We start from the raw sequence: 23550 nt of genomic DNA on the forward strand, positions 1-23550 counted from the left end.
TGTTAATAGCAGAAATAAAAGCAAAGTTATTTTAGCATTATGCATATAACATGCATCCTAGTAGTTGCGAAAAGCCAACAACATAATATGTATTTATAACAAAAGTTTGGATCAGGAATTCTCGGTGTGCGGTGATCTCTTCTGCCCTGCCCAGGGGCTGCTCCTATGGCTTTGGGTACACTCTTTTCCCCAGCTTTCTGCCTGTGACCGGCTGCCTTTGGAAGCCCATCAGGAGCAAAACTCTCTGTTCATTTGCCCAGCTGTGACTGGACAACTCTAGCAATTTATTCCAGAGATTAGGTCAGTCTGTTGTTCCTCCATGGTTTAAAATCACTCTGCTGTTCAAGCCAATGTTATTAATAAAGTGGACTTTTGTAGGCAGGGTTATGAATTGTTAATGATGTAATTTTATTCTGAATTGTTAATTAATTGAATAGATTGTGATACCTAATTTATGTAGTAAGTTATGAAGTAATAACTTAGAGTTAAATGTACTGTTGTATAAATATGTGACCACTTGAGGGGGGTGGTGGAATGAGTGGGGGAATTTTCTAGAAAGCTACCTCATGAGATTATGACATTAATATGAACTATGATTGGAAGACTAGCCAGCCAATGAAGCCTCAGAATTCTAGAATTACTGTCCAGGAATGCACTATCTTATGGACCAACCACCAACCAGGAAATGACCGATCAACAAGTGGATTGAAAGTGCAGCACCTGGCGTCTTTCTGCGAAACTCGTGTCCAAGGAAGCACCCTGTGTTGCACACAGTTTGTTAGTTTGTATCTCTGACTCTCCACGTAGGCCCCAGGCTTACCCTGAGGTCTCATCTTCAGTTGTCTTGATTTTTAATAAGCAGGCCCAAGCCTTTTAAAAGATCTTGGCCTCCTTTCGCCTGTTCATATCAGCCAACATTGTAACACAGTGCAGAAAGAGGTTTTCTGTAAGGCTGGCATGGATTTCTATCTGATAAAACCCTCTCTTTGCTCCTGAGCTGAGCACTTGCTCTGTTTGCAGCCTATGCTACAGTAAGGGCTCATTGCAATGGTAATAGCAGGAGTGCATGGTGTGAACACACTTGTGAATACTAGTCTGAGAAGGTGGATTGTTTTTCAGGGTTGGTCAGTTTTGCACCAGTCAGCCCTGCTAGAACTTAAGATTCAGTGGCAAAAATACAAGAGAAAACCTTCATGTTTGTATTTACCATCATTACTACACACTGAATGATTAAGTGCAGTGTCACAGATATTGGAGGTGGTGTCACAAACAGATGTGACATCTGCCCTCCTGCATTCCAGTATTGCCAGGAGCCAGCCCAGCCCCTCACACCCAGAGCAGCTTCCCTGCAGCTGGGACACTCTTCTCGTATTCCCGCAGGGCTCCCACAGGCTCTATGTCATCCCTGGGGCGGACCGAGGCGGCGGAGCAGACTCTGCTCGTGGGGAACTTGGAGAGTCGGGTCAGGGAGGAGATCCTTTACGAGCTCTTCCTGCAGGTAGCAGATGGGTACCCTTATATATCAGAAATGCTGTTCTAATGCTCGAGAAGGAAAATTCGACCAATGGGATGTTCGGTTAGAAAAGCTGGACAACATGCTCTCCAAAGGTCTCTTCAAACCCTGACCTTTCAGTGACAGTGTAGAAACACAAAGTAGTTGGACCTGTTTGAAGCCCGTGCTTAATTCCTTCCTGTTTTCAAGATTAAACAGTAGTCTGCTGCATAACTGTAAACTGTAAATCTGAGCTTAAAAAGTTTATCTTCTTAGGGGACATAAGTAATACAAGACAAAATGTAAAAGTGATAAAGATGGTCTTAGAACAGTTTTGCATTATTCTTCTGCATAATCTGCAACAGCCATCCAACTGCCAGCTTTTATCTGGGTCGTTAGGTCATCCCAGTAACTTGTCTTTCCCTTGTTATAAATAAGAAGCTTGACTAGGCCAATATTCAAGCAGCAATCAATTTATTATTTAATATGGTAAAGTATGAGCAATACAGCGCTGGGTACAGTGGGGGAAGTTTTCCCTCCAGTTGCACACCAATAATTGAGGATTACAGGTATTTATAGGGGTACTCATCAGTTTTTTCAGCAGTTTCTATTTCCAATGTTTTTTATTCATCAGCAATATTTGTTCCAAATTATTACATCACAATTCTATACACTATTGTGATTTAGTTTTTCTCAGGATGTGTTTTTAAAGGAGTATTCCCAGATGGTGGTGGTCCAATTTCCAACAGAAGGAAGACGAATCCCATCCGGTGCAGTCCAGCTCCCTAGATGTGGGTCCACCCTTTTAATTGCAGAGACTATAAATCTAATAACAGTGATGTCCAGCTTCCCTTGGTCGAAACCATAAACCCTGGAGGTGGTGTTCATCTTCCTTTCTCAAGCTGTTTTTCTTTGCTTCAATAGGGTGTGAGATAAGCATATTTCCTTTATATATTTTCCAAAGCTATAGTTTCAAGGATACAAGTAATATTCTAAAATTATACTTCAAAAGGTTATTGTTGCAGAGCTCTTTATGGATTAACTATAAGCAAAAAGCAACATCTTTAACACTTTAATTCCAATGCTCCTAAATCAACTAGGGTTAATTTCAAAGGCCTTTTTCCATGCTTCATTTTCCTCAGTTATTATTAGAATTCACAGCTCTCCCACTGTCGGTGCACTCACAAATACACACATCACCTGTTTGTACCTGACATGAAACACAGCTTTGTATTTCACACCCTTGTTTTATCTTGTTTTTATTCCCTTTTGCTGCAACAGCCTATGCTTCTCATTTTAGTCTTGCCCTGTTATTGAAAATATCCAGTTCAATATTCCTGCTATGGCATAGTTCTGAACATACATCCCTGACCTCTAGCTCTTCCCCTCCATCAAATGATGAGCACTCATCTACTGCTGCTTCTAAACTATTAATATTTTTATTTATGAACTGGAAGGTAACTTTCGCTATGGAGTCAGCAAATTATTCTTCCTCTTTGGGAAGCTAATTATTATGGTATGGTATTCTAAAAATAATAAAAATTCTGGTTATGAAAGATTAAACATGAATTGATGCTTGATTCCCTTTTAACATTTCTGGAGCTGATTTTTGTTTGTAGAAGGCTCAAAATTTGAGCTTTGGGAATGTGGAGAGACGTTTTCAAAGTAAGAAACTTACGGTTTCTGACTATGGCTGAAGAGAAATAATTAAATATTCAAAACATAATGAAGTGTCAGTTTCTCCTAAATAATAGGTATTTGTTTCAGGCTGGACCATTAACCAAAGTGATGATTTGTGAGGACAAAGAAGGAAAACCTAAGTCTTTTGGATATGTCTGCTTTAAACACAAAGTATCAGTGCCTTATGCAAAAGCTCTGCTGGATGGAATCTGTTTGTATGGAAGACCAATTACTGTGCAGTATTGGAGGGGTATGTTGTGTAGTCCCAATGGTAAAGTTTAAGTGTAAATGTTTATACTTCTTTAAGAACAGTTTTGAATCCTAAAGCCTTTTACACAGATAAAAAGTTGCAGTTGGAAAATTAATTTTTTTGTTAAGAAACAAAGACTTCTTGTGCTTTTACATAGGGAAGGATCCAGTCTTTGTATTTTTTTTGTTTGCTAAGAGAATACAATAGATTGGTTCAGAACATCATAACTTGCAAGCTGTGTCAGACACTGCTGTATGGAAAACAGCAATCCAGGTTTTCATGCCAGATTACATTTAGGAATTGGGGTGTAACTTTACCTTGCAGTCTGACAGAAAAAATTGATTCACTATGGCCAGCCACTATTGGACTCTTGGATAATTTTTAGACTAAAGCCACAGAGTTATCAGTGCTTTTGTTTTAAAGGTAAGAGATTGTAGTTCATATTATATTCTTAATCAGGCATTGTTTGCAGATATTAAGGACTCACATTCCTTCAGTGCTACTGCTTCCTTCAAAGGCTCTACAGAGCAGTTGCTGGGTTTAAGCAGAATGTCTGTGGTTCTTAAAATCAGAAGCATCTCTTGTGTCTGTAACTGGGTGACGATATTGTTCTTGATTACTTCAACAAGCCTGATTTGTGCTTCTCTAAGTGAATAAATGAGAAATGAACATTTTCAAGCTGTAAGATGATGATATTATCTGCCATAAAATGGCACCATACCTTTGTATACTACCTTATATTTACTAGGAGACTACAGATGACACAAAACACTTTCTGTGGTTTTTAACTGGTGAATGAATTGTCATAACTGAATAGTCTATATGCTCTTGTCTTATTTCCAGGGAGTTCTCCCTCACCACAACTAGACAGTTGTACAGATGGTTTTGAACACCATATTGACTTAGAGTCTTCTGCAGACAGGTAACAAAGATCACCTGTGAATGAACTTTATGATCCTTATGATCATAATTTTTAAAAAATTGTATAAAGAAAGTGAGTTGATGTGGTAGAGCAATTTCAAGGTTTTTCATCAAAACAGCATCTTGCTATTGCATCCTTACCGAGGACTTGGGACAGGTTGCAGTTAATTATAATGTTTGGTTGTTGAGATACTAGATGATTAGTTAGATTCAATTTTCCATACTTTGTTTCTGCAATACCCAGGACCATGAGAACATACTGAACCCTGGGGTTTGTACTAACAATGTTTTCAGTCATTGGGGAACTGAATCTGACGAGTATTTTTTTAACCCCACCAAGTTTACACCTGCATTTTTTGTGTGTATATGCACAAGCAGCTGTCATTTACATATGAATGCACAGTTATAAACCTGTTATAATGGAAGTCTGAACACCCCAGATTCAGTATTTAAGCTGAACTCCCATGGTGAAATCTAGTACCCTTTTGTGCTTGCTCATAAGAGGATTCCTCATTAATTAAACCTTTGGGTATATTTCATTTGTTTTATCTTTATTTTTCATGTAAGTCCTATTGGATATTGCCATTGGATATTACCATTACATCAATTGTCCTCTTGGATATTACCATTACAGCCCAAGAGTTAAGTCTCAGTACTCTGATCAGCAGTATGTGGTGGACATTCATCCTTTGTACATTGGCTTGTTTTTTCTTTAGGCATCAAGACCTTTCTGGAAATCCTCCATTTCCGGTTACTCCTTTGCCAGTGAACAACAGTCTACTTCATGATCACCCTGGCTTTCCAGAGGTGGTGAGTTAGTGTTAGAAGTTAAAAAATTTGGGAGTCTTTAAGAAACTGAATGCATTTTGCATTTCTGCAAAAACCAATGCTTGCTTTCGGTCTCAAAATGTGCTGTAAGCGCAATATTAGGATACTTCAGGATCCTCTAATAACAGGAATTTACCAAACCAAACTATTCCTGCAAGAATATCTTAAATGTATATAGGTTAAGAAAGCTAAAACCAGTGAAGTCTACGAAACTCTCTCCTGCACTGTGTTCCAAATGGTGGGACAAATTGACCTCATTGGACTACAACCATGCAAGCAACAGCGTCTTCACATATAGCTACCTTAGTTCTTCTTAATTCAGAAATGCCCACCAGAAGTTTAAAATGTGTTAAAACCTAATCTAAAACTCAGTGAATCACCAAGTTTGGGAAACAACAGTTTGAGGTTTTCTGGCCAAACCTTCACATGCCTGTGTAGGTCTCTCCTTCATGATTTACTTTCACAGCAATAGATGACAAGAACCCACACTTCACCTCCCCTCTACAAGACTCTGGTGCATCAGACCATTATCACCCTAAATCTCTTGTCTGAGATATTCCACAAAGCAAGGAAACTGGTCTCTTCAGGTGGAAATCTGTTAATCAAACCTACTCCCCAAACACATCATGAAGCTTCTGAATCTGATGAGTCTGTGGACTGATAGGACTGAAGAAACTCAGCCTTTAACGTGAGGTACCAACTTTAATGTGAGGTACGAACTGTGGACAGTCCTGCTCACTGAGTCTGACTGGGGACTGGCCAGCCCTTGGAACTAGAGAAGGGGAGCAGTCTGGATCAGTTACCCTTGTTGGCTGCAGTCTGAGCACAAAAATGGAGAGCATCTATTCTCCACCTGTGGGGTGGGGGCCTGCCCTCCCATCTTCCCACACTGTGCCCTGAGAAGAGTTCACTTGTATGAACTTGCCCATCTCCTCTACTCCCTTTTGAAGGCTCAAGTGCACCACCTTACCCTCTGTGCTTGCTGATGAACCTACTCCTCAGTAACAAGGCAGTAGACCAGCACACACAATCAACTTCACCCCATTTTCTGCTTGCCAGAGAGGATGGTATTCAAGTATGTTTCACATGATAGTTTGTTGAAGCATCAGCAGAAGTCTCTCATCACTAGTATGCCGCAACAAATCTACCTCACCTTACGTTGGCAGGTTGCCAGGCAGGTTGTTCACTTGGGAATCTTTCCATGTCCTTGTTGGAATGCTTTGTTCCACATTGACTTTAAAATTCGTTTAACCAGGTTTGAAGAACGTACAGATGTGTATGCCTTTACAGTACCAACAGGCACTGCAGTTACGAATATTTATCAAATAGAGATGAAGAAATGAAAGGAATACCATCTTTCTTTACCCTATGTGAGGACTACCTGGCAATTTAGCGTTATATCAGGTTGTCTCTGTTCTAACCTTGCCATGACAAATTTGTCTGCTTTTCTGAACTATACTAGTTGTTGTCATAAAACAGCTTTACTCTCAAGCATTCTGTGTTATTTTATAGTTTGTTGGTATTTTAATTGATTCATGATGCATGCAAAATGAAGTTCTTTAAAATTTCCTCCACAATGTAAACAACTCAAGTTTCTATTTCTCTAAATGCACCATGTTCTGGCATAGCAGTATACAGTACAGAGTCCAACGGGTTAACAATTTCTTTATTAGCAGTACCTTCAGACTTATCCTTTTCCTCCCTATCAGAATCAAACTGCACAATTCAAGACTGCACGGAGTTATCCTGAATTTGCCATATCCAAGTGATTGTGAAGTGCACCAAGCAGGATGAAAGAGAAAATGGCAAAGTTGTGACAATGACTAGTACTGAAGAGAATAAAAGGAGACAAAGACAGTGTGGCCAAAACTGGGGAGAAAAAAAACTCCAAGAAAAAGACATATTAATACTGTATATTTTTATTATTATATTTGCTTTCATCTTTGAACTTTATTAAAGAAGGAATGTTCAAGATCCATAGTATTTGTGAAATGCATTATGCATATAAACTTAGAATATCCTGAGTCGGAAGGGTCATGGAGTCCAGCCGGACCCACACCCTCCCTGCTGTCCCCTTTCGCATCCCCTCCCGGCACACCAGGCCCCTGGGGAACAAGTTCTCCCCAAAACCCTACCAGAGCCCACTGAAACCACAAGGTCTGTCTTTTGTGCCCCTTCTACACTGCCACAACTGAAAGGAGTCTGGCTGACTCCACGGTACTTGCAACAGCCCTTTAAGTAGCTGCAAATTTCACGGGCCCAGCTACATCAACCTCTTACCTTTACTTATCCTCAATAAAAAGCATCGATTTGAAATAAATTCACAGAATAGTTAGTTGGTGGTTGGAAAGGAGCTTTGGAGATCATCTAGTCCAATCACGCCACCAATGTAGGGTCACCTGGAGGTGACGCAGGAAGTGTCCAGGTAGGTTTTTGTCTTTAATGTCTCTGGAGAAGGAGACTCCACATCCTCTCTGGGAAGATGTCCCAGTGCTCTGCCACCCTCAATGTAAAGAAGTTCTTCCTCATGTTATCGTGAAGTTTGGTTGTTCATTACCACTGAAGTCAAAGGCTGTCAGCTTGTGTAGCTATTTATACTTTTAAGTAGGTAATCAGAATAATCACTGTCTATAACAAGCAAAACAGAGTTTACTTTATTGATTTTTTTTTGTAGCAGTAGAAGGACTACATTTTTGCAACTTTTTTTCCAGAATCGTTCAGTTCTTGTGACTTTAATACATACGGAAATAATTCTGCATTTAACAAGAATGACAGTTCCATAAAAATGTGAAACAAATAATTGCTAATTGTGTGGAAGACATGTCTTGCACAGTTGCAGCTGTCCTTACTCTTAAAATAATCTAAGCCTAATATAAAAAAGCTCTGAACCAAGGAATAAACCCTAACAAATTGTTTACCACTGAAATCTACAGAAACATTACCTGAGCAAACCACTTTCATAACAATAACATCTATTTTTTGTCAACTGCTTTACAAAATTAGATAAAAATGTGATGGTATATTGCAAAGCATGAAAATCAACGCTAAAATGCTTTGTTATTTTTATTTCTGTGCAAAATGTAAATGGCTGAAACAAATGATAAACATGCCATCCCTAGAATTAAAAAAAAAAACCCAACAAATTAAATTATTAGATAGTGCATTAAGTGCGAAAGCTGCTCCATGTGCTTAGATCTAGCTTTGGCTTCAATTTGGATTGAAGTAATGTAGAAATGCATGTCCTTTTTTCACTATGAGAACAGTCAGGCATTGGAACAGGTTGTGCAGAGAGCAGTTAAACAGTGCCTGTCCTTGGAAGTTTTCAGACCAGGCTGGATATAGCCCTGAGCAACATGGCCTAACATAATACCTAATCCTGCAGTGACTGGACTAAAAACCACCTGAGGTCACTTCTAACAGGAATTATTGTATTCTGACATAGTATTGTGACAGAACTACTGCTAGTAACAATCTACAAGCATTTCTGTTTGAAGGTTCACCATCATTTATTTCCTTAGACAAAATACCCCCAAATGGTATCTGATAATTTACAAGCAAGCTTGCATTTGAAACCAAACTTCATTGGAACTTAGACTCTTACACTATCAAGTGTCGAGAGCCTGAAGTATAATTCAGCAAGGACCTTAAAAAAAAAGAAAACAGACTGAAAAGTGTACAAAACCTTGTATCTGGACATCAAGCATCTTTTTAATATACATTTTACATTAAGTATACTGTGAGAATGATAAAGATCTAATTTTTGTATCTTTACACTGGGAGCTTATTTTTGCATTCCCCATGGACTGAACGCAGTGCATTGAGGGCTTCCACTGTCACTGTGAGCTTTCCAATTACTGCACTGGCATCTTGTGAATCAAAAACTAGAAAGGAAATATAAGAAAACAGCATTAGGTATTCAACTTAAGATTTCACTTTTGTTTTGATAGCTTTCTTTAGTTTTTGGACAGATTAAAGAGCAACTAGCATATGCTAAAAAAAAAGGGAGAGATAAATAAATAATCTTGCAGTTCATGCCCTCAGGTTACTGGAAATTAATCACTCCTAGAAGTAGAATATACACCAATAAATGAATTTGTGTTGAAATTAATTTAGAAAGGAAACTATCAATATAATAATTGTTTAAATGAAATAATTATTTTTCACAATATGTAAATAAAGATTTTCCAAATTCTATTAAACTTATATCTACATACATAGGAATAGTTTTAAGTAAAAATACAGCAATTAATGCTTTTTCTACGCTGTGTATGATGGATGGGTCCAAATCAGCCTCGACAAATCACTCAGTGAACTGTCAACTTCAAGAGCAGACTTCAGGGGACTGTATCCTTTTATCTTAAAAGAAGAGCAGGATAATCATAGTTAATTATATCAGAAGATAGCATTAATTCTATTTTCTCACTTCTTATACTGTCCTATTATCTCTGAGATGTACTGTTAGATGTTTTGACTACAATATTTTTCATCCTTCTTGCTTAGTCATTCACTTGCTTCAAATTTCACATAACCCACTTTGACACAATCAGCAATGAAAAGAACAAAATATAAGAAAGATATATGGTTGCAATCCTCAAAAAGAATAAAGGAAGTTTGGTATCTAACTTAAGAATGACTTTATATTCATGCAGTAGTGTCCCATGAACTTCCCTGTGTCTAGGTTTATTATTTTTCCTTAAACCAATATCCAACTCAGAGAACGTGTACAACACTACTTAGCAATTCTGTTTATTGTGCCCTTACATTTAATCGACATCTGTGTTCAGATCTGAAGAATTAATCCTTTTACAATTACTTCATCTAAGAAAATATACTGATATATTATTTTGCCATGATCTGACATATTTTAACATAAAATTAATTTAAATCATCTGAAACATCTTAATTTTCAGAGAATATAAAAGTTTATATGTTATGGATGCAATGAAAACGCCCAAAAAACTGTACAGCATATGCAGGAAAGGGGAGAAATGCAGAAGGGAAAAAGAATAAAAGTATTTCTAGCTATTATTATCATTTTCATGTATATAATTAACATAAAGTAAAAACTGGTTTAAATTAGTCTGACAGTTAGGGGAAGAAATGCTCCTCACAATATTACAGTAGTTGTCATTACATGGTAATGATTAGCTTACAGTAACTAGTAATAAAACTCAGTCCTTCTGGTCCTAATAACTCTCTCAGATGATGATTAGGAATTTTAAGAGTTTCGTGAAAAGTGACTTTCAAGAATTAAGTCTACCTAACTAATCAATCTTATCAAATGGGAATTATGATAGTGGGAGATATGGTCATAAATTCCAGAACAAAAATCAATCTTCCAGTGAGAGAGAACAAAATACATTTTTGGAAGAGCTTTTGTACTTGGAGAAAAATTATTGGTGGAGAAAAGCTTAGGTTCCTCAGCCACAGCAGGAAATGCACCAAATCTGTATATTATTCTTCCAGAGTATGGAAATTTGATGGTTCTTAGAATTTTCCTTATCGTGTTCCTGTCAATTTGAGTATTTTAGCAACAGTATGGATTCAAATCATGCATGATAATGGGAATGGATAAGACAGCCTATTTTTTTTCCCTCATTATTCAGCTCCCTACTGTGCAAGTACAGGAATTAGACACAACAGTAGAAGTAGTAAAGTTACATTTCCCTGGCATTCTGCTGGGGCTCACTAGAACTCTTGCTATTGCAAAAGGAACCTTGTGAACATGGGTGCTCTGCATCCAATCATTGAACTAGTTCACTTACTGGGAAAGGAGAGTTACTCTTTTATAAGAGAGGTGCTTTCAGCTTCTTCACTGAGCTTCACCCCAAGGGGGAAAGAGGATTGAGAGGAAAACGTAAAGAGAAAAGTGCACCATTGGTAATTGTGCCTCTGCTGCCATGGGGAACAGGAAACTGCGGAAGGAGAATATTATCCTCACAGCTGACAAAAGGACCAAAAAGCCTTCTTGAGTCTTCTTATCAACGTTATAAAAACGCATCCTATGACCTTAGGAAAAGGAAGATTCCACACTTCTTAAGCACATCACCTTGCTCTAATGAGTCACAATGAGTTTGGTCAGTCTGTTACAGAAGGGTGCTCACTAAAACTGATTCCTAATCAAAAACACCAGTATTTCACATTGTATCATACATGTTTCATATGGAGGAAACAAACCTGAGGTACTTGGGGATATAATGTAATTTCAAATAAAATACAGACGTTAGTAATACCAAATTGCTGATGAAAATTTTAATACAAAACAAATTTTTATACAAAATACATATTTATTGTCATACCACAATGAAGGATGTTGTAGAAAAGAAAGAATTATAGCAGTGGACATAGCTTGAAAGTTCTTAGGTTTTATAAACTAATTTCTATGAGGTGAGAATGCTATTTGGTTTGGGGTTTTTTTAAAAAACTTTAGGGAATAATACTAATAGATAGTTTTTGCAGACTTTTGCAAAAAAATGTGGAAGTTATTAGTTAGTATTAAATAATTTCTTATTGAAACAATTACTTGCACAGTAACGCCTGCAAATCAAAGTAGAAATTCAACGAATTTTAGGCTACAGAAGTTTACAAGAAAGTGATCTTTAAAACTTACCATCAATATCTTGCTCAATGATATCTCTTTGCTTCTGGAATATCTCTTTTAAACTGACATAAGCAAACCCAATGTCCTCACATTCAAGATCCTGCTCATCTTCTGGAGGATCACTGACCACTGTAAATTTTAGGCTAAACACACATGCACAAAAAAAAAAAGGTATTTTGCTTTCAAAAAGGGTCAAAAATCAGATTACAAATAATGAAAAAAGAAAAACCACACTATTTTACAAGTTTAACATGCAGAAACACCTTTGGTGTTATGGGCAGAATATTTCCATAAATTTTGTTTCTTGGTGGTCCTCTTGATACAAAAAAATGGGAAACTGGACTACTGATGAACTTCTGCCTTCCTATTTATTCAATACAGAACTGAAATTTCAGCACAAGCCAAACCAGACATTCTGATAACTGCAGGAAACAACCTACTTGTAACACAGGGGACAGTAGTGACATGATGGCACATGTAAGAGATGAATGCTTCTGTTCTGAGAAAAAGCTCACTGCTGTTATTTTACCTTATTCTTACCTCAGGTTTGTAAAATATTTACTATAGTTATCTAAGTATTTATAGGGGAAATTGCAGCACACAGACCAGCTATTGTTTCACTGTGTTGAGGAATCAATCCAGTGCAGGTGGCTCAGGAGCAGCTGCAGGTTGAGCACTGGAGGAGCCCAGCCCAAGGCAAGAGGCTGTGAAGCTACTATCCCTTAGCACAACAAAGGCCCAGGGACCCATGGCCCAGCCAGGGGAGGGACACTCAGAGACATAGGCTGTAGCCAGTAACTCCCAGACTTTGGGTACAGCCAGGTGAGGGACATTTCGGAATGTGGCAGGAGCCGATGACCCCCAGAAGTCCTGTGAGGGTGTGAAAGTCCAGGGGTTCCTTTGCTCAGGGTCCTTACTCTGAGACTCCAACTTGAACTGTTATTGTCTTATTTAATTACTGCACCAAAACCTGATTTTTTTATTATACTGCGCTGGAGTTGGTGAAGGCAACTGGTCTGACTGGGACAGTTGTGGGGGCTGTAGCTGCCAAGGGACCTCAGTCCCAGATCAGGTGGTGAAGTGAAACTGCCACAGTGGTCCTGGATGGTTGGACAGGGAAATTTCCTTAGCAACTAAATTATCTGTCAGGGAAATAAAAAGGAGTATTTTATCCTCATTATTGTTAAATCTTAGTAAAACATGCTTTGGTAGAATATGTTTAGCAACGTTCCTGATATAGATGCTAAATAAGGAATATGGAATGAAGAGAGATCACTCTCTCCTTCTTGGAGTGAATCAGTGATTTCTGAGTAAGATTTACAAATTACTCTGATGCTTCAAATGCAATCAGCAGGTATCCTAGTCTTCTGTAAATTGAATGGATCTTTAAATTAATAGTTGTTCCATTTTAATGAATATTGATATTCAAGAAGAAACAGAATCAAAGTATGTCATTCATTCTCTCCAAGTAATACACATGGCTACCTCAATGAAAAAAAATGAATAAGAACAAATTTGTTACTATAAAATTGAATAAGTCTAATTTCTAGTCTTTCTCATATGTATTCATATAATAGATGTCTGCTACATCCACATATACACACATATACCTTTTTTTATTTTAAATTCTCGGGCCAAGGAACACTTCCTGCAGTTCCTAAGACTTCTTTTAGTATTCTGAATTCAGAACGCAACAAATATACTACTCTACCATTGCACAGATATGTGCTTTTCAAATTCATTACTGATAGACTACTGATGATAGAATCTAGAAACTCTATTTTGTAAAACAAAGTTGTTTAAAAAAAAATCAACAAAAGAAACAACTCCCCAGAATTAAACCATAGCACTAAACAAACATTAGATAAGTTTGTAATATTCCATTCCATATGCACCTACTCAGAGAAGAAATAAGACCAGCAGTAGCCAGATCACAATGCAGGCATCATTCCTAACTGAAACAATTATTTTTTTCTTGTTAGTTATGTATTAACTACTTAGGGTTACCTTGTCAGTAAAGACAAATAAAAAGACAAACCACGAGGATTTTTTACAAAGACCTGTAATAGAGGTTTTTAGCATTAATCTGTACCTGTCAGCAGGCAGATCTGGCTTTAGAAGAATTGACTTGAGATACTCTCTTTCTGCATGATTATCTTCCTTATCCACATTTATCGCTGCAAAGTAAATAAATTAATAAACCTGGTTATCAATTGTTTTTCACCTATTAGAAGAAAAAAACATTTTTTCACCTATTAGAAGAAAAGAACAAAATAAAATAAATGTTTATTTCATTTTCTTTTCTAAGGAAAAACAACGTTAGAATCAAATGTTAGAATCATGATCTAATGGTGTGTCACTGGCAGGTTTATATGAACACTGCCAAAAAAGATAGAAAAGCAGCATCTAAGCACGTCACAGAGCTGCCACTTTCTATTAACGACAATAGCAGCCATGATTTTAAAAGGGTCTTTACTGCTTTGTATTTGAAGTGATTTACTGTATTTTCTTCCACTAAGGAAGCTAGAGATAATGAGAATGTATGGCAAAGTGCTTATCCTTTTTGACAGCCTCAGTAATTCAATCCTCCTTTCCTGCCACAGTATTTCAACAGAAGAAACCTTCAGACCAATGGGCTGGAGAAAATCTGTCATCTATATTCCCTCTCAAGTGGGCAATGCCAACATAGCAGTGGTTGATGTGACATTTCTGATTAATTTCAGTCTTCAACTACACATGGAACAATCCAATAGTCTATGAGTAAGAGGAAGATCTAAATGAGTGATTTATTTGGGAAGTTGCATTCTAAAATCAGGTTTGTAGATGGTAGCAATTTTAAAGATCTGACTAAGACACCATTTCTGCAAAGCCACTTTTATGTAATTATTTTTAAAAGAATGCTTGATTTGAATGTCTGTACTAAGGGTTTGTCACAAATAGCAATAACCCTAACCCTAACCCTGATTCACCCACTACAGAATACTCTCAGCTAAAAGTCCAAGACTGAAGGACTCAGGCTGAATCTTAAATGAAAGAAAATTCTACCAGGAAGAAGAAGTTAATTGAAATATGATGACATAGCTGGGGAAATAATTAACAAGAGAATTTTAAATTATTACAATAGTTTTATGTATACCAGTAGTGTAAATATAAAGTATTAATTGGCAATGTATTAGTATGAAACAAGGATGAAATAGTTCTCCTATTAAAAAGTTGTCATTAAAAGAACACCGAGTATTTGCAAGTAGTGATGAAGTCCAATTACATATTCTCTCTTTTCAACTAAGTTTTAGATGTACAGGTTAGAATGTTTTTCTTTTGCTAAGATGTATCATCATGAACTGATAGAAAAATTAGATCATCATGCTCTTCTAAAAAGAATATATAGATTTTAGTTATGTATAGTCTAATTATGAAATTTATGCACTACCAGCATATTTAAATATGTTGTGATGTTACCATTTTATATACCAGCCTCCTTCAGCATTTCATTGTATACTAGATAATTGCATACTTACCTCATTTCTTAAAAACCACTTTTAGTATTTCCCAAAATATCTGGAAAATAGGCAAATAGAGTTGGCACATAGAGAAATGCAACTATAATATATAGAAAGTAGGCTTTATTGCAGGTATTTTTATAAGACAGATTTTAAGAGAAGAACCAAGCCTGCTCAGAAATACATCAGACTTACCAGTGCTATAGTTATAGTGAATCCTCTGACCACTAGGTGGTTTGGGAAGTGACAGTGGGGTCTCCTCTGCAAGGAAATTGTTTAATCTGCATTCTACAAACAGCTGCTGTATTGTTTCATCTGCTGTTATTCGTGACTCAGTAAGACCAAGTGATGTAATTTTAATCTGGATTTTTTCAACTTCCTATTTAAAAACAAAATATATACATAATACAAATGAATTTTTTTTCTTTAAGTGTTAACACAAAACAAACATACATATATATTTATATGTATGTAAATCATCAGCTTTTTATATGATTAATACTGATTGACGGACATATACAAAATGAGTATCTAAAGCTCCAGGGTCTGTAGCTAAGACTGTTATTGCAAGAGATACTGATTTCCATTCAATGATTAAAACATTTTTGTAGTAGTCATAGTCTGCTGGTTATCTTTAGGTAAAAATGCTATCTGAATCACAAATTCCAGCTGTCATCATTTTTACCTGCACAGCAAAGTGATCCTGTAACTGCTTAAAATACTGTCAGTAATACAAGGTACTGAAGTTTTCCAAATAAAAGAGAATTGTTAGCACCTACTGCAGACTATACTACAAACAATTCAATTAAAATCCATCAAATCACAAAATTGTTAAGTATAAAATGTAATAATGTATTTGTAAAGAATTCAACTTCATATAGTGAACCTTCCTAGTTAAGTCAAACACACCGTACAAAGTTAATTTTAACGTGATAATAAAAGTAATACCCCAGTTGTTCTTCACTGTAGCCTTTTCTTATTATCTTTAACTGAAATTACATTCTTCTATTCCTTATATGAAATGGTTTCATACTGTTCTGCAAAGTCTGGAATATTTATGTACAGATAAATTTTAGTAAGTTTTATTTAGGTGGGCATGTCAGACTCAAGAGAAAGAGTCACAAAGATTTCCTGAAGTTACTCTGGGAAGAAAGAAAAGCCACAATGGTTCCAAAACTGGAATATGTAGGTGAGCATTCAATGATGATATTCTTCAAAGAGCAAAGAGAACACACTGGATACAGAAATGTTAAATTTTTTAAAAACTTACTTCTTTTCAATATATTACTTTCTTTTCATAACTTTATTAAAATATTTCTTCTATAGGGAAATATTTTGACAATTTTAATTTCTAAACTTAAATCGCTTGAAGTACTAAATCACATTCAAAGTACAAGCTTTCTATATTCAGTCAGAATTCCAAATTAATGTTCTTATTTAATATGGAGATAGCTTACTTTTTGCTGAAAAATGATAAAACTAATCAAAATGAAAAGCAATATATCCTATTGTAAAAATATCCACCATACAGAATAATTTCCATTGCTGTCAAGTCCTTTCAGTATTTGATAATGTAATTTTACCCCCTCCTTTCAAAAGACTTTTCTTTTTATTATGTATCCTATGACACTTTAACAAAAAGTCCAAATCTGGATCAATATTTCAATAAGGTTCTTCCACTATTCAGCAGGTTCATGGAAATTCTACCAGGATGAGAGAAAAAAATCCACACCATTCTGTCTCTACTAATAAAGGTTCATGGCTTTAGAATTTTTTTTTTCCTAAAATCAAGTAAGTTAAATGGCTACTGAATGTCATTAAAGTGATGATCTTTGACTTGAATATGCTTTTCATATTCAAATTTATAAATGAAATTAAACAAAATGAAGTATTTTATAATCAATCATACATCATAGACAAGAAGAAAAAATAAAGAAGCAACTGGTATAGTTTGATACTGGAAAATCTGTTAGATATGCCTTATGATCAATATATCTAAGAAATAACTATGAACTGTCTAATTTGCAACATAAAAATAACCCTGGTGTGATCTTAAATTACTTATATAGTGTGGCATTCAATTCATATTTATAAGATAATTACCACAATGATCTCCAAAAATCGCAAAACCTATTTACAGTATTTGAGTATCAGCAGGATAATTATCTCAAAAGATAAAAGGCAGTGATTTCTGATCTTAACCAAACAAAAAAGAATTCAACAGCAATTTTGACATGCTGTATTCTATAACCAACCCAAGAATTCCAGCAAAGTAATATGTATTTTTAAAATTCAAATTTATCACACATTGCCTTAATACTGTACAGCTTTTACTGGTTTTATCTACTGTTCACAAACATGCGCATTGTTACCAAAAAAGAGATCAATGGAGGAACGTTGAAATTTATCAACCTGAAATTAATCTACATACAAAATCCTCTCAGAATTGTTTTTAAATAATTTTGATAAAATAAAATACAGGATGACTAGAAAGGTATAAAGCAACTGTATTATAGTTTGACTTAATAGTGATTACTAGTATTCATTTTAGTTCTCAAAATTACACCTGAAACTGTTTTACATTTTACTTATAAGTAATGCAATCTTCAAAAGTACTTTCTGTATTTTCCTGAAGAACATATAAGCGACAGCATTTCTACAAATCTACTGTAGTTGAAGACATGTACTTCTTAAAGATGTACTTTCTACAGCTTAAAAAAAGGAGCAGTATTTCTTATACATGTTTCTTGTTACTAGTTACTACTTTCTAGTTGTAAGACACCACAGAGCCTTAAAAAGAGCACTTAAAAAAAACCCCCTACCTCTAGGATATCACACTGCAAAACATTTAAACCTGTTAATTTTAAGTACTAGTTTTATGGCTAAGATGGTTCAGTCAATGTTAGATCTAAAAGTGTGAAATTTTTTTTGAGAACTATCCTATTGAAATACTGTTCAAAGTAAGTTTTCCAAATTTATATCATGCTGTGCTATTTTGCGTATACGACTTCTAGTCCTGAATTGCTGGTTTTAAGAATAAGTCAAGAGATTTGATACTGTACATGTACAGCTTCATTGACAACTGATGTTAGATACAGCAAAGCTACTCTTAGAGGACATTAGGCTTAAAATATTTTTCTTAGTCTTACCAAATAATTGCCATGTATACTCTGACTCAGCTGTTTAATATTTGTGGATACTGGACTTGAAATAATACAGTCATCACTATCAGTTTTTATTGATTCAACAGCATCATCCTCTTGATGATCTTCTTGATCTTAAAAAAAAAAAAAAAATCAATGCAGGTAACACCCGCTATATTTTAGACCACCTAAGACTTAATAAGAAATCAGATAGCAATACATTTCCTTTTCTAATATAAAAAGAGTAAGTGCCAGGTAAATCTTCTCTTCCTTTGAAGAAGAGTAACACTGTGAACCAATGACATTTAGAGTCATATAACCTGTATTTTTTCTGGTTTATTAAAAAAATAATGTTTTCCAGATGCAAACTGGTTAATAGAGTAAGTCCTGAAACGAACTAAGTAACTGTTAGCTTTATTTAAGAATATGGTCTGAATATGGTCAGAATATGGTCTGAATTTCCTCTGACTTCCTTTGACATCATGCATATGTAAAAGAAGAATGCACTTTTTTTCTTTTGTAAAAAAGTAGTTTTGTATGCAGGTGCATTACTTTCTGAACACTGCAGAGCATGTTTTTCCATGAAGCAAATTATAAAGACAACTTGTATTCAAAATCAACATTCAACAAGTTTTTCCAATCTTTTAAATGAATTCTTATGCAAAAACTGCCAACAACTAAACATAAAATGTTAGCATTCTGCTTCTGCTTTTATTCTAAACTTGGTATCATGGACTTGGTTATTGCTATAATAAACAGTTTAAGCTTGGAGCTGGACCAGGCTGACCTGGCTTTTATAATCTTTAAATAAATCTAATAACTTTGTGTCACACATGTGATATAGCATCCTAGCCCTCTCAGTCTCTGAAAGGATTCCAGTATCAGCGTTGGCTGTTATCTGCAGACAATAAAAGCATACTCATTAAAAGAGTCTTTGGAACAGCATAGATCCAAGGGAGAATATGAAGACATTTAAAATAGAAGCCAGGTTTCCTCTAATAATTTTACTAATCTAAGTCATATATCAGATTTTTGCAATCAATTACAATATGGTTTCCATTTGGGAAGAAAACACATCTTATCCACCACCCAGCTTCACCTGTAGCCTACGCCAGAATATAATTTATGCCATGAAGTTTCTCATAATGAGGCAGCTTCCACTATTAGTAAGAAATGCTTATGAAAATGGAAAGAGAAAGGTTTTTTCAGAAAATACAGCTACTTATTAATAACCATGAATTCTACCTTCTGGTTCAAATTCTTCAATTATTTCTGTCTCATCTCTAGAAGTAATCAGTGTTTGGTCAGCCAATTGCTCCTCTGACACATGAGAGAGCTCTTCTTTTTCCTGTTGAATTTCTTCAGCCATGTCCGTCACTTTGTCACTCAACAGCTGTTTAGCATTCTGTACCACATGCTACAGAAAAAGAGAAACTTACAGTCTTTATAAAACTCCTTGAAAAGCAGAAGTTACTGAAGTTCAAAACTTGAAGAGTTACGGCCCACATTCATTATCGAGAGCCTTTTAACAACTGTATTGCTTACGCAGTGCAGGAAAGAATGAGAAGGTGTCAACTGCTGTAACATGTAATTCATATACAGCAGAAGGACATATATCTAACTGCATTTGTGAAAACATAACTATTATAATGATTTTGTACCTATCAACATATATACAGCCTGTTTGATTTCCTGTTTCATTTATATTTAATCTTTTTCTACAAGTTCTACAAGACTCAGTCAAAAAACCCCAAAACACACACTGTACCCAAGAACTTTTGATAGCTAAATTTACACACATAGGCCTGCACATAATTTTACCTGTGTGCATGTGAATTGATTTTGGTATGAATGTTACTATCTCAAATCTGTAGTTAGGCCATTATTATAACTGTAGTGAACCCTATGGAACTTCATTTTAAATGTCAAAGTACTTCCGCATTATTTTCAAACACAGATTCCTAAGTTAGGAATAAAACAAGGGGAAGCCTTTAATATGCAGTAGATAATTATTATACAAAAGCAGGTATAGATTTACTGGTGGAAAAGCATTTGGATAGAAAATGCCTCCTTTGCCTCCCTGCATTAGCATCACTGGTTCTTACCCTCTGCTAGAACTTTTACGTATGAGGCTGGACAATTCTCATAAGCAGTTTGGGTGAGACAAACTATTCATCCCGCCTTTTAGTGAGTCTCCTTTTTTATTTGCTTAGGCATGTATCACATTGACAAGAAATTTTATTAAGAGCTAAATTCTCTGCTATTGAGAAAATGAACTGGAACATGAAACAAACTTCCCATTTTAATCTGTCGAACTTCTGTTTTTCTTGCATGGACACTTTCTTGCCATTTCATCACAAGACTTAGACATCAGAGAAGGCCCAGCTGTTTCATTATTTAGGCCTAATAGTACTTTTGTCCTTAACCAGACAATGAGGTTTAGATTTTTTAAAAGGCTAGAGGAGCTGCCACCCAGAACAAAGACTTCTGATGGGGACCAAGTAGCTGTCTCACTTAGAAAATCCTGGCTCAAGAAAAATTGTCAAACTTTGAGAAGCTACTGTTTGGACAGCTGAAGATATTTTGTGTGTACAACTATCTGGCTAACATTTCAGTTTTTCATATCTAAGTTCTCAAGAGATTATATTCACCAACATTTGACTTTTTGTTTTTTAAAGTTGATAAATGCAACAGATCGACTTAATTCTTATTTCCAGTCTATACTCTATAGCTCTCAAAGAAGTTCTAGTCATAGTAAACCAAACAGTAACAGAATCTGCTAATCAAAAATTGATATTAACACTTCAAAGAATAAATCCAATTAAGTAATTTATGAAAGGGAAAAACCCCACAACTAGTTTTTAATTAATGCAATATTATTAATATTATAATTATATGTAATAGATAAATATAACTTTTTATAATTGCCTGTTGAAGAACATACCTTTACTTACCGGATTTACTTGAAAGACTAAACACAACCTATTTTTAGTACCTTGAATGCAAATTATTTCAGAAGAAAATTTACAAAATGCAGCAAATTCATCTGAGTTAGTTCCATGTAGACTGTCTTAGACTCTGGAAGGATGTACAGATGACTGTGTATGCCAAGTTAAGAAGTATCATGATTTTCAGAATGTGTGCAATCTCAGCTGATAAACTTAATTTTAGAGGTGACTCTGAACTGTGTCAAATTGTGTATCCCATTAGCCCAACAGTCAGGATTTGTTTGGATTAAGCTGGTTTCTATAGAGGCACTTATACGCAGTGCAAGTGGTACACAGTAGAAAGACACTTGAATAATGCAGAGAGTTGAGAAACACAGTGTAGAGCGAGCTGATTGGTCTTGTTAGAATCTGCCCTAAGTGGAAATTGAAACTTGTAAACTGTGGAGGATATCAAGCAGTTTTGAGGGAGTCACACAAATATCACTGCATTGCGTCCTCCACCTCTATGCAGTACTACGCTATCATTCATTGCCTGGGACAGTGCAGTATTGTGCTGCTAAAATAATCCAGTGTTCTTAATTATTAGTTCTACAAATTGCCCATATGGAGCTACAAGTAGCCTTTCATGCTTCATTGTGCATAACAGAAATACTTAGAACTTACTGCCATCTGTACTGCACTAAGATCCAGAAAAGAGACTCTCTTGTGTGCTTGAGCTGCACGCTGCTTCATTTTGAGTGTTGGAGTCTGTAATAAACAAATATATTGAAGAACACTTATTGCCATCTTATTTTATAGCAAATTATGAGGAACTCTTAATTTTTTTCAAAGCCAAATCTAGTGGCACCAAATTTAATTCTACTCAGATACAATTTAACAGAATTCATACACAACATACTTCTCAGATTACATCATGGAACCCATGGAGATTTTATATATAATATAAATTTACATTATGGAATAATAGAAAACATTAGAGTTACCCCAGAAATAAAATATTCTAAACAACTCAGGTTAAAAAAAGCCCATTAAAAACTCTAGCATTTTCATTTTTGCATTTCAACCTGTTTGCTTTTATTTCTTAAATGACTGTTGAAGATGTTTGAAAGTCCCTTTTTTTCCTGTGGCCCTAATTTAAATGTGACTGCAAAGTGAATTTTATTTTCAAAATGCTCTTCAATATCCAGCTAAAAAACTCAGTAAAAAACCCATTGTGAAGGAATTTCAATCTCATAATACTCCAATGTTAAGGACGTCAAAACCTTTTTGAACAACTGCTTCACCTACTCTATGTATCCGAAACCTAGTTGGTTTAAAATTCATGAGTATGATCTGCCACTTACAGCTCAAGAAAATGAAATAAAATGTCAAATGTTATAGTGACAATTTCAGTAAAAATAAGTAAGTTTAAGACTTTGCCTCTTCAGACAAGGGATAATTCAACTAGTTCTTGATCTCTTTATATGAAAAACTGCTAACGTGTTTTCCAGTTCAAGAATCTTTAACTTTATTACACTTTGAACATATCAACCCTAGACCTAAGCTATTTGAACTTAAAAAGAAAGAACTGAACAACTAAGAAAGAACAACTAAGAAAGAAAGAACAACAGTTATTTTATCAAAACTCTTGCAGAATGACAGAATGGCTTGGATTGGAAGGGAACTTAAAATTTTGTCACAAACTCCCTGCCATGGGCAGGGACACCTTCCACTATACCAGGTGCTCCAAGCCCTATCCAACCTCGTCTCGGACACTTCGAGGGATGGGGAAGCCCCAGCTTCTCTGGGCAACCTGTACCAGTTGAAGGAACACCTGGAGTAGTGTCAGGAGAGGGAGAGGTTGGACATCAGGAACAGGTTCTCTGCACAGAGGGTGGTTGGGCACTGAACAAGCTCCCCAGGGAACGGTCATGGTCCCAAGGCAGTCAGAGCTCCGGGAGCATTTGGACAATTAGGATTGTCCCAATTTGCATTTGGAGCATTTGGAATTGTTGAGGTGTCTGCGCAGGGCCAGGAGGTCAACTCATTCATTCTGCTGAGTGCCTTCTAACTTAGCCTATTCTATGATTCTATGAAGAATTTCTGCCTTCTAATATAAATCAACTTTCCTCAAATTTGAAGTCATTCCCCCTTGTCCTGTGCTCTCGTAAAAAGCTTCTCTCCAGCCTTCTTGTAGGCTTCCTTAGA

At 35.8% G+C, this 23550-nt stretch overlaps 2 protein-coding genes across 6 annotated transcripts in view; one reads left to right on the forward strand and one right to left on the reverse strand.

Moving 5' to 3' along the window:
• Positions 1–1396: 1396 nt before the first annotated feature.
• On the forward strand, positions 1397–7135 carry RBM11 (RNA binding motif protein 11). Its single transcript, XM_014310261.2, is given in 7 exon segments — positions 1397–1498; positions 3260–3422; positions 4266–4344; positions 5060–5153; positions 6845–6915; positions 6917–6994; positions 6996–7135. Coding segments are annotated over 7 exon segments (720 nt in total). The 3' UTR covers positions 7129–7135.
• A 665-nt stretch (positions 7136–7800) lies between these two features.
• Positions 7801–23550, reverse strand: part of RPGRIP1L (RPGRIP1 like) — a 41390-nt gene continuing 25640 nt past the window's right edge. For 3 of the 5 annotated variants that reach the window (XR_004082531.1, XR_004082533.1, XR_004082532.1), the window contains 8 exons: positions 22027–22110; positions 19661–19832; positions 18422–18549; positions 15468–15651; positions 13865–13949; positions 11782–11915; positions 9386–11086; positions 8928–9052 (listed from right to left, as the gene is read on the reverse strand). Coding sequence is in view for 2 of the 5 variants with exons in the window: in XM_031063416.1 (XP_030919276.1) it covers positions 10950–11086; positions 11782–11915; positions 13865–13949; positions 15468–15651; positions 18422–18549; positions 19661–19832; positions 22027–22110 (924 nt within the window). In the remaining 3 variants the exon portion in view is untranslated. Of the gene's footprint in view, positions 9053–9385; positions 11087–11781; positions 11916–13864; positions 13950–15467; positions 15652–18421; positions 18550–19660; positions 19833–22026; positions 22111–23550 lie in introns of all 5 variants that reach the window. The other 2 variants (XM_031063416.1, XM_031063417.1) reach the window with 2 other exon arrangements.

This window comes from Geospiza fortis, unplaced genomic scaffold (assembly GCF_000277835.1).
Source record: "Geospiza fortis unplaced genomic scaffold, GeoFor_1.0 scaffold412, whole genome shotgun sequence".
In the NCBI taxonomy this organism is placed as follows: Eukaryota; Metazoa; Chordata; class Aves; order Passeriformes; family Thraupidae; genus Geospiza; species Geospiza fortis.